The sequence below is a fragment of the Cyanistes caeruleus genome, chromosome Z (genome assembly GCF_971803275.1).
Source record: "Cyanistes caeruleus chromosome Z, bCyaCae1.hap1.1, whole genome shotgun sequence".
In the NCBI taxonomy this organism is placed as follows: domain Eukaryota; kingdom Metazoa; phylum Chordata; class Aves; order Passeriformes; family Paridae; genus Cyanistes; species Cyanistes caeruleus.
Window position 1 is genome coordinate 71,465,555 of NC_141732.1, and position 15,776 is coordinate 71,481,330.

General features: G+C 42.9%; 1 protein-coding gene across 9 annotated transcripts in view; it reads left to right on the forward strand.

The window, feature by feature from the left end:
* PDZD2 (PDZ domain containing 2) overlaps nucleotides 1-15,776 on the forward strand; it is a 201,780-nt gene that overhangs the window by 148,478 nt on the left and 37,526 nt on the right. For 5 of the 9 annotated variants that reach the window (XM_086870110.1, XM_086870111.1, XM_023943889.2 and 2 more), the window contains 2 exons: nucleotides 1,211-1,378; nucleotides 13,918-14,029. In XM_086870110.1, coding sequence (XP_086726236.1) covers nucleotides 1,211-1,378; nucleotides 13,918-14,029 — 280 coding nt within the window. The remainder of the gene's footprint in view (nucleotides 1-1,210; nucleotides 1,379-13,917; nucleotides 14,030-15,776) is intronic. The other 4 variants (XM_086870113.1, XM_086870116.1, XM_086870115.1 and 1 more) reach the window with 1 other exon arrangement.

Here is a 15,776-nt window from a genome sequence, read left to right on the forward strand (position 1 = left end):
CAGATTTTCCCAGCCATGGTTTCCATGGCTTTAATGTCTGGATGCTCTTAAGGCTTCCCTGGGTGCTGCATGCACATGTTTTTCAAGGAGAGGCTTTATTCCACCATGTTCAAAGTGAAGCATCTGTGACTTCTCTAACATTTCTGTTAGACATTGAAGTTGATTGCAGACCTTCAGGGTCAGAATCTGCCATTAACCTCACAAGTGTTTATTCTGGAAACACCACGTTTTCACCTGAAATAGGTACATTTTGTGTTTTCTTTAGACAGCTGGACTCTGCCAAAGCACAATGTAGTAGACAACATTTATTTCTCCTTAAAATTAAGTGCTTGTTCCTATGGTGAGCTCATCAAAAAATCATCATGCATTGGCTTTGAGCATAAAACTTCACTTTCCTGATCAGGCTGTTTGTCTGTGCCCTGTGCACTCGGTTTTCGTATCTCTGGAAAGGGGACTTGGAAAGGCAAGCAGGAGGGAGTACAGCCTGTGCCATATTTCTGGCAGCCCCTTAAAAGGTGTAGATGGGTGAAGTGTTCCCCAGCAGCTCCCTCTGGGCATTATTTGTTAGTACAGGAATGCAGTTTTGCCTTTTGGCCTGGTGCATGGTCAGTAAAAACGAATTTGTTCTGAAGGTGGTGAGTCTGTCTAGCCACTACTTTTGTCTGAGGCACATGTTTGCCTGCCAGAAAACATAGCAAGGACTGGAAGCTTGAGCTTGAGCATCAGGACTGAGTTGGTAGAGGATTGGTGGGTCAGTTTTTGTTGTATTGTCCCAAGCAGGGTTGTCAGTGTATTCTTTTGTGTGTAGGTAGATAAACATGTGAAGGGAACAGGAGCACAGGGTGTGATTTGGGATGCAGTGGAATGAGTAATGAGGTCTGTAAACTCTCAGTTCACTGTCAGTGACATTTACTGAAAACCCAAAGTGGGGAGGAGCAGGCTGCTGAAGAAGCATTTATTTTAAATTCTTTAAACATGTATTTATGTTTAAACATGTATTGGCCTATGTGTACCATATATACTTTAAGACCAAGCTTGCTTTTTATTGTAATGGTCACCAGACCATTACAAGTTTGAGCACATGGAAGTATGTAACATGGGGAGGATTACCAGGGAGCTCACACTGGGCAGGTGTAAGATGGAGCAGTTTTACTGTGACACTGGTGTTTTTCTGCACATGGTATAATATATTGTGTTGTCTCTTGGGTAGGAATCTTCTGAAGGAGATCTTCTGAGGTATCCATCTACCAGTTTGCCAGACTTGCTTAGCACTTGCTCAGTCCAAGACTCTGTCTCTTGCACTGACAATAAGGAAAATGAAGAGCCGGAAGAAGAAGATGTGAAAGGAGTGAATGTGTCTCCTGAAAAACTGGTTTCTGTAAGTGTGGTTTTGGTGTGACATTTTTACTCTCTTTCTCAAAGCCCGTTTGCAGCTGTCACATTCTTCTAGAGCCTGGCATGGAGCAGTTCCTCAGGACCGGGCAATCCCATCCCACCCAGCCCTTCTCTGCACTGGATGTGGGGGAGAATCTGGAAAGGGGATGGCATTTACCACAGTCCCTGCCATTTCTGAGCTGCAGCAAGGCAGCAGCACAGGGAGCAGGAGCTCTCGAGGCCTCCAGCCTATGTTGCAATCGTGGTTTTGTTTTGCTCTTCGATTGTTTTCCACCCACTTCCACTGCTTTTGTTGGATCTGATGCAAAGTCTCTTGCCGTGCTTACGCAGTTACATGCTCTTCTTTCCCCTCCTTTTGTAACAAAACTTCTTTAACAGTTTATGATCCAAGTCTTGAAGTTTGTATTTGCTCTGTTGAAGCCAACAGACACTTTGGAGGAGGAATAGGAATTTCTGGCTGTGAACCATAGTTGAAGTTCTGCTGAATAAATGCTGCCGGTTGATTATCTTACTTGCATTCCCTTCAGGGCTGCATTAAGAAGAGATTAAGTGGGTTATTGTTATTTATTTGTAATGCAGCAGCTCTGTGAAACTTCATAGGTCTTCTGGGCCTCTCTTGTATGGTACAGACAAAAAAATAAAGTGATGTTTCTAATCTAAAATGCTCATGGACTGGTTTTCCAGCAAGGAAAGGCAGGTGGATTCATTTGAAGTTTTTATTTCTTTCTTATTTTCCCTTCTTGTCTTCCCCTCCCACTCTTTTCTGTTACAGTTAAAATAAATCAGTTCAACCTTTGGATGGCTCAGATATGATACTGGTTTGGTGATTGTTTTGATTTTATGTTCTTACCCTTACACCTGAGCAAAATGTCTGCTCCCCAGGATGAGTCTCATGATGCTGGTGTTCACTTCCTAAATGCCTGTCATCTCTCACTTACTTGGGTCAATATTTATTGGCAGTCCTCACTCTCACACATCTCAGTACTCTGGTAAATTTTGTTTTTTCTTCACTTCTTGAAGAAGAAGTGTCTTCTTGTCTTCTCTTCTATGTGCCAGAGTGCCTTTTTCGGGGGACGAAGGAAAAAAAACAAATGCAGGATGCTTAGCATGCTGATGTTGCTGTAGTGTTTGTGTGTGAACTTGAGTGGGCATCTAAGCATTCTTTTTACTATCAAAATAATTTGAATTCTTCTGTATATCATGCTTCCTGTTCTGGTAATTTCTAATAAGGCTATGGCTCTGCAGCACTTAAATATAAAAATCAATTCTGACAAAATTTAATTATGTGTGGCTTTGGGATTAAGCTCCCTGGCATTCCAGGGACTCTTCTATTACACATCAGGAATTATTTGTCACTTGGTTTGCCCATGTCTATTCCAACAAGGCTCTGCCTGGTTGCCAGTGATGGCTTTTTTATCAAGTGTTTCCTTTCCAGATTAATAGAGTGCTCAGGGAAGATCAAGATGGTTGGGGTGCACGTGACCATGAGGACACAGCTGAATGAGCCTCCCAGAACCCTTCAGCTTGGACTTGAGCTGATGTCCATGCCTGTGCCACTGCAACTGGCAGTGATGGTGGCCACTAACTCAGAGCTGGCTGGATTTGCCTGCCTGTTAGGCACTCTCGCCCCTGATGGCAATAGCTCTTTGCTTTCAGAATACGTCACTGGAAGGCTGAGGGGAAGTCACAGAAATCTGCTACAATAAACACTTTAGAAGAGTAGCAGCAGGATTTTTTTCTAAGTGTCTTTTCTGCTTATATTAATTTTTTTTTTTTGAAAGGATGTAATTTAAAGAAATATAATAAGTTATTGGTGACTTTCAGGACCTCTTCTGTTTTTGCTTGATCTGCAGATGAAATCATGGCTTTTCTGATCCAAAGCACAGAATTTGTTTGTGTTCCCCTTGCAATTGCTGTGTCAGCCTCGGAGTGCAGACAGGGTGCTCTGCAGCCTGGGGTGGCCAGTCTGTATTGTGTAAACCTCTCAGCTTTACCTTCATGCTCATCCATCCCCCTCAGGTCTGGGCAGCCTGAGCTGAGCTGGGCTGTGCAAACACTGCATACCACCACCAGGCAGGACAGAGGAAGGTAAATGTATGGGAAAGATAAAATTCATACGGCTTTTTTCCACCTGGCAAGACTGAGGGGGATTTTTCACACCAAAGCTTGGAAGCTGATTTCAAGGCCAGTATGAAATCAAAGCATCACAAGGTTATATTTTTAAATATATATAAATGCATAGTCCAATAGATTATTGCAACATTGCTTTGGAAATCGCTGTTCTTTGCTGCTCTCATGCTTTTGATGATATTCATGTGTCTTCTTTTTCTCTCACATATATTCCATTATATCTGTACTGTAGATAAGGGATGACAGTGTGACTGAGGATTAAAGCAGGAACTAAGCCGGACTATTTTTAATCAGCACAAATGTGATTATATTAGACTTTCAGGATGGGTGGTACTCAAGGCCTGGACCAGGTAAATGAGACTGTGATCTCAGTCTAAGAGTCAGACATCTTAGATTTGAAGCTGACTCTCAACTCAGCCTTGTCCAGGAGTTACCTTTCTCACCTCTGACAAGAGGTTAATGGATTTTCTTGTTTACTCTGCGGGGCTTTGGAGGGACTTAAAGGAGCACTGTCAGGTGCTGGATGGTTATGTCATAATGAGTAATTCAGAGTGTTTTATTGTCAGCTGAGGCTTCATTGTCCCTTTTCTGACCCAGAACAATGTCTGTCTAATTCTTAAACAAGTCTAGAAGATACTAAAAACTTGCAGGAGCTTCTAGTTTGTCAAAGGTGTTCTGTCATTAACTTCTCTGTGTGAATATAATTCACTGTTGAGTATTCACAGTCATAATTATTAGACTTGATGGACTTGCTGCTTTAGCACCTGATTGCCTAAAGGCTGAACCAGGCAGAAAAAACAATCACTTGGAATGAAGGTAGGTATGCAAATTCTCATGCTTGTAGCTACTTAGAACTCAGCCTGATAAGGCTCTTGAGGAAACTGATGTAAGTTGTCACTGTTTTGAAATGGGACACCCCTCCAAGGTCCCTTCTGACCTGGCTTATTTTAAAAAAATCTGAAAAAAGTAGTAAAAATGAAAATTATATTTTCTAGGTGCTGGTGGTTAAAAAATTTCCCCGTGAGCGGTTGTTTTTTTCAACTCTTTTAAGTTCTGCTTCAGCATTTTTAGGCAGTGAAATAGAGTCAGCTTCTGAATGACTGAGCTAGTCAGCTTCTGCAGGACACAGCTGAAGATTTTAGTGACTCGTTTCTATTTGAAAACTGTAATTTAAGAGAAGTATCACTTTAAGTCTTGAAAGTCCACTTGTTAAGTTTCATTAATAAAAATCACATAATACAATTTACATGGAGTTCTGCTTTTACAGTCTCCTTATGTAAAGCCCTGTTTAACATGAAACAGGCCTTAAAGTTTTGACTTTATTAAGACTTCTGCGAGGCAGAAAAAGGATTACATTAATATCCTGAAAGTACATTTCTTTCAGGAGTAGTTTGTCCAAAACTTTCCTAAACTCCAGACACAAAACACTGTCAGAGAGTTGTGTTATCCTAAATGGTCCTGAGACATTTTGGGGATTTTAAACTCCTCCACTACAATCCATTCTTTGCCATGTGCAGTTGACACTTCTATTCTAAAATGCCACTATTTATGTCCAAGTGTGAAGTAGGATACTATTATAGTATTTGCCTTGGATGATTTGTTTTTTAATTCTAATTCACTTTTATTAGTGTTTCTGTTGCTTGAAACTGAGTCTGTCACTGCATTGCTGGCTGGTGGAGCAACCTCCAGTGAACTGGAAGTGAACTGAGTGAAAGCTCATCTTCCAAGAATTTGCAAAGTGTCCAATGAATTTGGGAGATTTTTGGTCCCTAGACAGAAGCGTGTGCCATTCTTAGTTGCTTCAAAAGTTACTTGCCTTTGTGTGGTTCAATATCTGATGGTCTGAGTGTTTTTTTAAATGTTCAGCTTCAGTAACCAGCTTCGTATTAATGGCTTGAAATTCCCACAGCTTAGTAAATACAGCAAAAGGGTGCCTGCCTCAGAAGGTTTGGATCTGTAATTGCTGGAGGCAGGGATGGAAGGCTAGGGACTGCTCCTCTGTACTTATATCTTGTGTTCTCCCCTGGGCATCTGCCATTCCTGTTGCTGGAGGCAGGATCCTGAGCTGAGTCTGTTCCCTGCAGAATAGGACTGTACTAAACAGAAAAAGAGGTCACTCTTATCTTTTCCTTTTGAGGGGGCACTGGGGAGGGAATTTGCCTCCCTGTGCCCAAGCTCAGCCTCTGGCAGCACCCCCAGCTGCGTGACCTTCTGCTGTGGGGTATCAGGGCCTTTCTACTCATATTTAATCATTTTGAGATGACCTGAAGTGTGCCTCCAACGTCAGTGCTGGGTGCATTGCGCGCAGAGACGGCCATGACCCTGCAAGGTCCTCACCCTCCCACCAGCAACAGAAACAGGATGTCTCCTGTTCCCTGCGTGATCTGGGTTACCTGATCCCTGCCAAAACCCACTTGTGGTTTTCATGTAAGACGTGTAGGTGAAAGAGGATAAATAAATCTGTTTGGTAAATGTGAAGAATTGCATTTGTTTAACTCTGCTCCCTGTCCATTTATAATTTTTTTTCTGTCCTGTAGGACTGACTAGTTGTTTTCTGCCATGAGCCTTTCTGTCTTACTAGGGAATCCATGCATAATTACCTGTAGCCATGAAAGCATAATGAAGAACAGGATAACAATGCCATAACTTTAAAAACAGTCTTGGGGTCAAAAGTTCTTCTGGAAACACTGAGAGAGAATTTCAGAGAAAGCATTAGCATTGAGAAGGAACAGGAAGCATAACTCAACAATTAAATGTGTGCAGGGCGTGGAGAGGGGCCCTCGTTACTTGGAGTACTGGAGTGTTTGTTCCCATTAGGGCACTGCAGTCTCAACACAGGCTACAGAAACATGGCTCACTCCTCAAACATCACTGCATGGCTGGGAGAAAAGCAAGAAAAATATTTTCCTGGCAGAAATTTGCTTAGCAATGAAAGGCTTTACTTAGGGTGGCGGGAAGGGGAAGAAATTGAGGAGCCTGGTGTGGGGCTTGTTTATGTACTGGGAAGGGTTCAACAGCTCCTTTTCCTCTTTGTGGTGATGGCTGGCAGTGTTTGCAGATCCTGCCATGTGCCACATCACCCTCGGAAGGGGCAGGCAAGGGCAGGGGCCAGCTGCACCTTGGCATGGCTCAGAGCTGCTGCTCAGCTGTAAATGCTGAATTTGTTGGAAGTCTGGCTGTGCTGTACCTTTCTGAGGTGCAGCCTTGCCCAGCACATTGATGGGTCTGTGCCCATGCAGTGCCTTTCACTCATGCTGTTGCTGGTGAGACACACTGCGTCCTGTAGTGACTCCAGAAGCAAGTTTTCAGAGTAAATATAGTTAGGAATTTGGGCAAGAGAAAATGACAAAATGCTTGGAGACCAAATCTTACACACAGTGTGTGTTGTTTCTAGAAGCCCTATCACATTAAAACAAGCAATTGCAGTTGGACCTGTTGAGGGGGGGTTGCTCAGTGATGGGCTGGTTGTGGTGGTGTGACACTGGTCAGGGCTGTGGAAAGGTGTTGGCACATGAGCTTGGGAGGAGGAAGAGTGCTGAAAGGCCTCCAGGGGTGCAGTGTCACTGAATTACTGTTTTTCACACATTGTAAAATTCACCTGTCAAGGAGACATTAACATGAGCTCGCTCTTTATGTTCTTCAGCGGGAGCTCCTCAGAGCACTCACATCATTCCCTGTGCCTGGCTCCCAGCCCTTCTGGGCCTTTTCCTATTGCCTTCATCTTAAAGGCAAGACCAGAGAAAATCCTTTCACCCAGGGCCCAGTACTAGAAGGGCTCTCTGTAGATGTGATGCAAATCGTGAAAGAACTCCTGTTGCTTGGCTGGTGGAAGATAACCTTTCTCACTTGACCATAAATAACAGTGCAGACAATTCCTAGAATTACAATTTTTGCTCTTCCCATGTCATACATTTGAAAGCCGAGTCAGCAGAGTAATAGAAACACAAGTTTATCTACGGTACAGGTTCAGCATGGTTTTTATTTTTGTGAATGAGGGCTTTTCCCATAAAGCATCAGATACAGTACAGCCTGTCTCTCCTTTGGCTGTTTGGATAACTGCCCAGTTTTGAAGGAGATAAATTGCCTTTAACAAGCTAAAAATAACACCCTCATGGCACTGGAACAAGAGAAATGCTGTCACAGCCATGCGATTCACATACATTAGCAGAAGGATGATACAGGCTCTAGAATTTTAGTTAGTGTGAATGTCTCAGTACCACATCTGCAAATTTTTGACCATGTACACTGTCCAGACTTGGTTGGGATTAGGTAGAATTCATTTGAAATGTGCTGTGCAGCATCTATAATGCATGAGGCTTCAGATCCTTGAAGATGCAGGTATGAAATATACTTCATGCAGGTATAAAAGACACTTAATTCTTGCATATTCCATATCTTCTTCTACACTTAGGATGGTATAAAATGCCAGTTTGGAGCTGAAATCCAAAGCTCCCACCAGTGGTGTCATGGGAATGCTCTCTGCAGCTGTTGCTTGACATCAGTATTAAGAAGGTCTTGTTTTGTTCTCAGGAGAGCTGTTTATTTTGAGGAGTGATTATTGCATATTTTGTCCCTCATTGGGAATTAAAAGATTGTCATTAAAAAAAAAAAAAATATAAAAGGAAAGTAAAAAAAAAGATAAGCAGTTTATTGTTTGTTATGGTGTAAAGGCTCCAGATCTGTGGTAAGCCATGAACTGAGCATATATTAAACAAAACAATGGAGTATCTGAACCAGCTTTCACACTGCTTGAGTTCCATGTTTGTCGTACACTCATGGAATCCCTTAGGTCTCTGCTGTTTACTAAGACTGGTCTTCTGGGATCTCTCTGCAGCACATAGAGACATCTCGTGGGCAGTATCTAAACTGCATGGAAAGCATGTGTCCTGCTTTTTTGATGTTTGAGGAGTGGGGGGGGGGGGGGAGGATAAAGCATAAAAAAGAGAACAGCAGGGATCTGTTTGTGTGCATTTGATTTCCTTTAGCTCAAAAGCTGTTTCTAGTGAAAATCATAATATGCTACAGAAAAAGAGTAATCTGGTCCAAAAAGGATTGGGAACTGTTTAGCTGGGAGCATCTTACTGTTTCCAAGGCATGTGTTGTCTGCGATATGTGTTTCATGGAAAACTTGGCTGTGTTAGCCATTTCCTGCATTTCTTCCTATTTAAAAGGATATTTTTTTATAAGTTTTTTTCTCTTCTAAACATTTTTAGTAATTTTAGTGACTCTTTGGATATATGAAAATGGAGTGTGCTTTGCTTAGCTGCTCTGACCAGTGAGTCACTGGGGCCAGCACAGTTGAGTGGTCAGCGCATGGTGGCTCCTGGTGTCAAACACATTCAAGAAGGCTTTGGAGAGTCTTGTAAAAAGTAAATAGAGCATTACCAAAGGTGAGAGTAGCTCAGCTCTGCCATAGTGCATTTCCAGTCTGTTTACAGAGTGGGCATGGGCAGATATTGCTGCTGTATTTTTGCTGGTGAATGCCAGGTTTTGTTTCTTGTGCAGGTTTGTGTGTGACTTACTCTGCAGATTTTAAGAGACACAAAAATAACGGTTGGGGCTTTATGCCTCCTGAAATGAATAGTAATACCCTGTCTAGCAACTACTGCATTATACTGAAGGCTTAGGGTCGCTTTTGAGTGCAGGCATTTGGTAAAGTGGCAGACTAGACACCACTTTAAAAGCTTTTGTTTTGTTTATTTGGCATTTCCACCTATTCGGAAAGCTGGGCAGCTCCAGTTCTTGACTATTTATCAGATTTCCTGATCTCTTGCTGCACATGAACCAGGAGTTTTCCAACACTTTCTTTAAAATTAAGTAAAGGACGACTTGGATTCCCATCCCTGTTGGCTGGGCAGGAGGATGTATGGGCTGCACCTGATGGTACCAGCTTGTGTAGTTCCCAGGTGAGCTTCTGGGGAAGGTGGTGGAGGCTTTGTTTCACCAGTGCTGCCAAACACAGCCCAGATTTGAGCCCTCCCGTGGCCTCCTTGGTGAATGTGCAGAACTGCTGTCTGCCCTGTCAGCTTTGCATTAGGGGTGCAACAAGGGCACTGGTTTTTATAGAGGTGCCAGTTCAAGACACTGAATTAGTGCTGATGTGGAGGTGACGTTCCTTGTCTTTTCCTCCCTCCCTGTCTCCAAGTGGTTCTCTGCTTTTGTGTCATGAAAGAGGGGAGCAGCAACTCAAGTGCCCTTTGAAAGAGGGGTGTCCTCTAGCTTGCACCAAAAATTGCTAAGTCTGGATTTAATTTGAACTTCTTATGAGCTCCATGTTTAGGGATCATCCTGGGCTTTGGGATTTGGAAAAATGCCCCTGGGTGCTGCAGCCCCTGATGCAGTGTGTCCCTGCTCATCAGTCTCCTTCTAGGATCTGTGCATGCTTTGTACATGCCCTAAAACAGAGCAGTAAGGCATGGAAAACTCGGTGCTGTCCAAGATCACAAAATCCATGTTCTCTGCATCACTTGCAATGTTAATTCTCATAAATTATAGTGCTGCAGTTTGTAATTTGTCTGTGAGATGGATTGAATTAAAGTGAAAAAGAGGTAATTTAAAAGTGAAGGTATTCTACTTTCTGTGCAAGGCAAAGGGGCATGTGGAGTTTCCTGCCTAGCAGATACATTTAAGGCTTATAGCATGCTGTGCCCCATAAAGCAATAAGTAATTGCACAAATAACTGAAACAGCTAGAATTATAGTAGGTCATAGAAAAAAAAAAAAATCATGAAAATTTTTTGAAAGATTAGAGGCTTTAAAGCATTAGCTTGTCTCAAGGGACTAGAAAGAACGACTTTGTGTGGGGAATAGATGAAGGTTTACGTTGGGTGTGTGGGGCGTTGCTCTGAAGAGTCTGTGCTGGGTCCTTGTGGAGGCCTGTTGGGTTCCTCCTGATGGCTCCCCCACAGACAGTGGTGTTGAGGTAATTCATGGTTAAATGTTTGGGGTAGTGCTGCTTGAAGAAAAATTGTCATGTCTGGAGACCAGGACAGAGTGTGAATGGGACCAGAGAAGATGTGGAATTTTCCCACGGAGCTTGTGCTGGTGCACAGCCATTCCTCTTTCACGTGGCTGTTCTGAAGAAGGACAGTACTCTTGCTGGTGGACTTGCTTTGCCAGTGCAGGTAGGACAGAATTTGTTATGCTGCACACTTCTCAGCCTGGTTCTCGCTACTTCATCCCCAAACCATCAGGATAAACTGGTCTGCCTGCTGCTAGCACTCCTTGGCAGAGCCAGCCAGGCTGTGCCGGGGGGAGTCGGGTGGGCTTGCTGATGGGAAGGCAGCAGCTGAGGAGCTCTGCAAGGGCAGCAGAAAAGCAGTTTGCTTATTAAATTGTATCAACCTCTGTGTGCCGTCTTGTTTTTGTAGATCGGCAAGGGATTGCCAAACTGTTTGCGGTTAAACAGTGCAGACTGTCATAATCCTGCTCCTCATCTCGCCTAATTAAGAGCCTGGTCACGCTGGAGCTTTGCCCAGGCGAAGACTCGGAGGGCAGTTGTTCGTTCTGGTGCAGTGCCAGGACCGAGTGTCCCTGATAGTGCCGTTTCCTTTGAAATCAATTGAGATGTCACCGTCACTTGATCCCAGAGCTACTTAATGAACTGGCAAAATGGGCTCTATTTTTAGATCTCCCTTCAAACTACTGCGCGTGTTAAAGCTCCCCTTGTCCTTAATGCTGGGACCGCACTGGGAGGGATTTATTGGTTTAGTTTAATAAGAGACCTACAGGACTGAAATAATAAGCTTCATTTCCTTGAAAGTGAGGAAAATTAAAATGGCATGGTTAAATCTGGGCAGCCACCTCGAGACAGTAAAGCGATATGTTCGCTGCCAGAAGGATAAGGTGGAGCTGGATTTTTCTTCTTGTCTGGGTTATGAGAGAGCCAAAGATTACAGACACACGCCTTTGGGGAGTTCTTGCAAGCTTTGTAGACCAGATTTCTAAGTGTTTTCTGAATATGATAAAACTCCTGGTGGTTTATTAGGCAAGCTCAACAGCTTAAAGAATATCTACTTCATTGCAAATGCTAGTGTGTCTTCCCCTATGTGTTTATAATTGGTGTCAGAAAAATACTTCTGCCAAAATAAAAAAACCCACACAGATAATTTAAATGTTTTTAATGACACAGATAATTTAAATGTTTTTACTTCCTAATTGTAGTCTGAAGCCTAGCTGGATAAACTATAATTTCAGGAAGCTGTTGAGAATGTCTTGAAGCTTTCCCTAGCATTGGTGTTTGCATACATGTGACCTTCTGTGGATCATACATGGGGTTTGGGGGTTGTTTGATATCTGTAGGCTCACAGGCTTCAGGATTGCCTTGAGGGGAAGGTAGCTTGGGGTGCACAGTTTTAATACAAGTGGCGATTGTGTCCTGGTTTTTTTCTCACCCCACTAGATAAACATGTATGTTGTTGCAGAATGCATCGGTACTTTTCTCCTGTGTCAGTAAAAATAAAAATCAGCAAAAACCCCAACATATCAGCAACAAACCAAACTCAAACCCCATGTAGCAGAGGCACAAGGTGTACTGAACAGGTCACCGTTGAGCCTGGGCTCAGGGTGGAAATTGGCCCCTGGTAAGGATGATTTCAGCATCTCTTTGTACTACTTTGTACAAAGTACTACCTACTTCTACAAACTAAGTCCTTTTTTCTCTCCTCTTCTGAGCTGGAGGAAGCAGTCCAACTTTGGTCTGGGAGCTGTGTGGTCTCTTCAGGTACAACTGCCCATGTGCATGTGGGCAGCAGAAACCAAACAGCTGTACAGCTCCAGGCTTGATCTGTGTTGTGCCTCAGCTCCAGAAAAGTCAGACTGGACCCATCCGCTTCTGTTTGGATAGTTAAACAGCTTGCCAGCTGTTTGATTGTTTTTCTTCATCTCTGTGCTTCACATATTTCTCCAGCACAGAGTTTGTACTGGTCTTGTGCACCCGTTGATTTGTACACCTGTAAGATCACCAGGAGATTTTTGTGTCTGTGCAAATGATTTCTACCCTTCTACCTGAGAGGCATCCTCACTTCATAAAGAGTGTTCCCACTTGTGTAGTAAATTTCAATATATCTTTGTGAGATCCATGAGGTCCGGTCTCATTTCCATGTGTTTCTGCTATCTTCTGTATATCCCAGAAGTCTCTTGGAAGGAGAGCTTGTGATACTTTGTATGGCCTAATTGCTGATGGTTGGGTTTCTTAGTAAGGTTTTGAATCTGATGTCTTACATGTTTTCTAGAATGAGGCCCTTATCAGATGACCAAGTCACAAGTGCTGGTTTTTTTTCAGACTGATGAATGAATCAGGTGGTTTTAAGTTTGCATGGAGCTGTGAGCTGCAAAGCATTTGTTGTTAGAAGTGGACTCTAAAGTAGTTGCTGCAATGCCTTGAAAAATTTCAACTACTAGCTAGGATGTACAAACTATGTGTAAATTAACTGTAGCTGTTCATGATGAAGGGGAAGGAATAAAAAGCAGTTTCTATTCCAGCTTCCTGTTTCTGCCAGTTTTATGTTTTCCTGAAGTTTCTACTGTTCAAACTAAAATCATGTAGTCTAGACTTGCACAAAAGATAAACTTTGACTTTGTTGGCTTGGGTATATGAGGGACTGGGGGATGGGAGGCAGGTTGTGGGAAAGACTGACGTTTTTAAGATTGAATAGCAGAAGCAGAAATTATTTTTACAGGAAAGTGGTTACTTGGGTGGGGTTTTTTTTAAAACTGACTTCCAGCAGTTCACCAGCAGCTTCCAAAATGCAGGGGCTGGACAGAGCCTGCCCATGGGTCTCTGAGCATAGGAGAACAGGAGGCAGAGGACATGTGGCTGTGCTGCTTACCTTGTTACTTGGCATCCCGGCAAACACAGTTGGTAAACAGACTCCTCCTGTCCTGATGCCTTTTCTCAGGGTGGTGGGGTTGTGATTCCACCTGTAAATTTCCAGGCTCTTTAAGTGCTTAGCTGTCATAACTTTCTGTTAAATGAGATTTTCATCATCAAGCTTTGCACTGGTGCTCAGCAGACACTAACAGTAAAATAGCGCTTTTTAAAAGTTGTTTTCTCTGCAAAGATGTGATGTCTTTGGAAGTCTGCAGAGCAGCACAACTGGGAATAAAACTAGAATTTTGTTCAAGTACATGCAGAAGTGCCCAAGTGAGGTGCCACGGAGTGCTGGATGCATTCTAGGGGCATTCGTGTGGTTTTTTGCAGAGGATGCCTGACCATAATATCCAAAGGCATTGCTAACAATTACTTGCAGAAAATGTAAGCTGACTTAATACAATGACATGTTTTGGAAACAAACATGATATGCTTTGAATTTTCTGTCTCATAATGACAATGAGAAAAATGTCATCAACATCTCTAGTTTGCAAGAATTTTTTTAAAAAAAATTTCTTTTAGGTGATGGAAACGGAGAAGTCTCAAGATCCCGCTTGTGCAGAAATGTCCAAAGGAAACAATCAGAGTTCAGCTCTGGCAAGTGGCATACTGAAGTACAGAAGTCGATCTCAAGGTAAGGCTGGACTGATAAAAGGTAACAATTGTAGATTTTTCAATGTAGTGTATTTATTTTAATTCTGTAAAAGTGAGATAGGATTTCTTTGAAGTCATATTAGCTTATTTTGGAAGGAAAATCCCACATATAAGGTAGTTGCATTCAGCCTCCTGAGCTGAACTATTGTAGGAGCAGAAATATTATGCAAAACTTTAGAAGTGTCTTTCTTTTTTGGTTTGTTTCTCTCTCTCTTTTTTTTTTTTTTTTTTTTTTTTCTTTTGACTTTTGACAATTTGCATTGTCTGTGTATTTCAGTGGGCTCTGATCAGAATGCCCATTATGGTAACTAATCCCCAGATTTTCTGTTGCTTTGTCCCCAAGTCTTAACTGTAGCCTTTGTGCAGAGCTTTAGCATATTCTTAACCCTAGTGCTATCTGAGGCTCCCTCCCTCCTGTGTGCACCCTAATTTCCAATTACTAAAGTATTTTTAGCATATTCCAGGGAGCTCCTCTGCCTGCAGGCTCTGTGGATGAGTTGGTGGCTCACTGGGGATCCATACCCTGCTGCTGATGCCCTTGGGCTGTGGAGAATGGAGCATCCACCAGCCTGGACTGCAGCATGAGAAAAGTAGACGCATTTAGAGATGGGCAGAAAACACAGAATTACAACTGTTCTCATGAAGAGAGGGAGAAGTGATGGGAAAGGGTTAGCTGTAGGTGCCAGGGAGTGAAAGAATGCCAGGATGCTGGTCCTGCCAAGACTGCTATTCTGTCTGTGTGCAGCAGCAGCAGCCTGTGTGCCGGGGGAAAGGGAGTTGAAAAGCAGAGATCCCAATTCCAGATCCCAAAGCAGGGAGCAGGTTTAAATTGCACTCTGGGCATTGGGTATAAATTCTGCCTATGGATGCAACAACAGAATTGCTTTCATGCTGAGTGAAAAAAAGCAGCTGCCCCAGCTCTGTGCTCCATCCCTCCCTGGCACTGGCAGCGATGCTCACACAGCCTCCAGGCAGGGAGGAGGTAGCAGAAAATGTGTTTGGGGTTCTCCTGGGCAAATTTTCAGTGCATCTACCTCAGCCCATGACTCTTTGTTCCTGGGGTACAGACAGTGAGGATGAAAGGAAATCGGAGCTGTTTCTCTCTGTGGCAGCTCCAACATAACTGGTTTAAAGTAATCTTAAATCCTCGCCATAAAATCCAGCTTGTGAAAATTTGGTGTGTGTGTTGGGTTTTCATCTGTAAAATAGGGGTTAATGGCCCTTCCCTGTGCAGTGTGGAAATGACAAGGATAAATGTGCGGGAACTGCTGTGACTGGGGATTCTGCAGGGACCTTGGAGAAAATGAGAATTGGAGGAGGCCTGGTGCGAGGAGTAGTATACTCTGTGGCTAATTACAGGATGTCCTTCAAGACAAATAATTCTGTTTCTTACATGAACTCTGCACTCCTCTCTTTAAGACAACTAGAATTGTTGCCAAAAGGAAAGAAAATAGCATTTTTTTGGCACATTTTTACTTTTTCCATTCCAGAAAAATTGCCTCAAAGTGACATGACACCTCCAGAAATGAATACTGCTGCAGTGTCAGGTCTTTTAATTTTAAATACATGAAGCTTGAGAGCTTAGTGCACTGGCAAGTGCCATTGGGTGTGAACAGATGAATTTCTTTCCTGTCCCTCAGATACCGACTCAATTATCTTCTACTTTTCCTTAATACCATTAGTTCAGTATCACTGAAAGATTACAGTAAACCTATGACAGCAGGAAA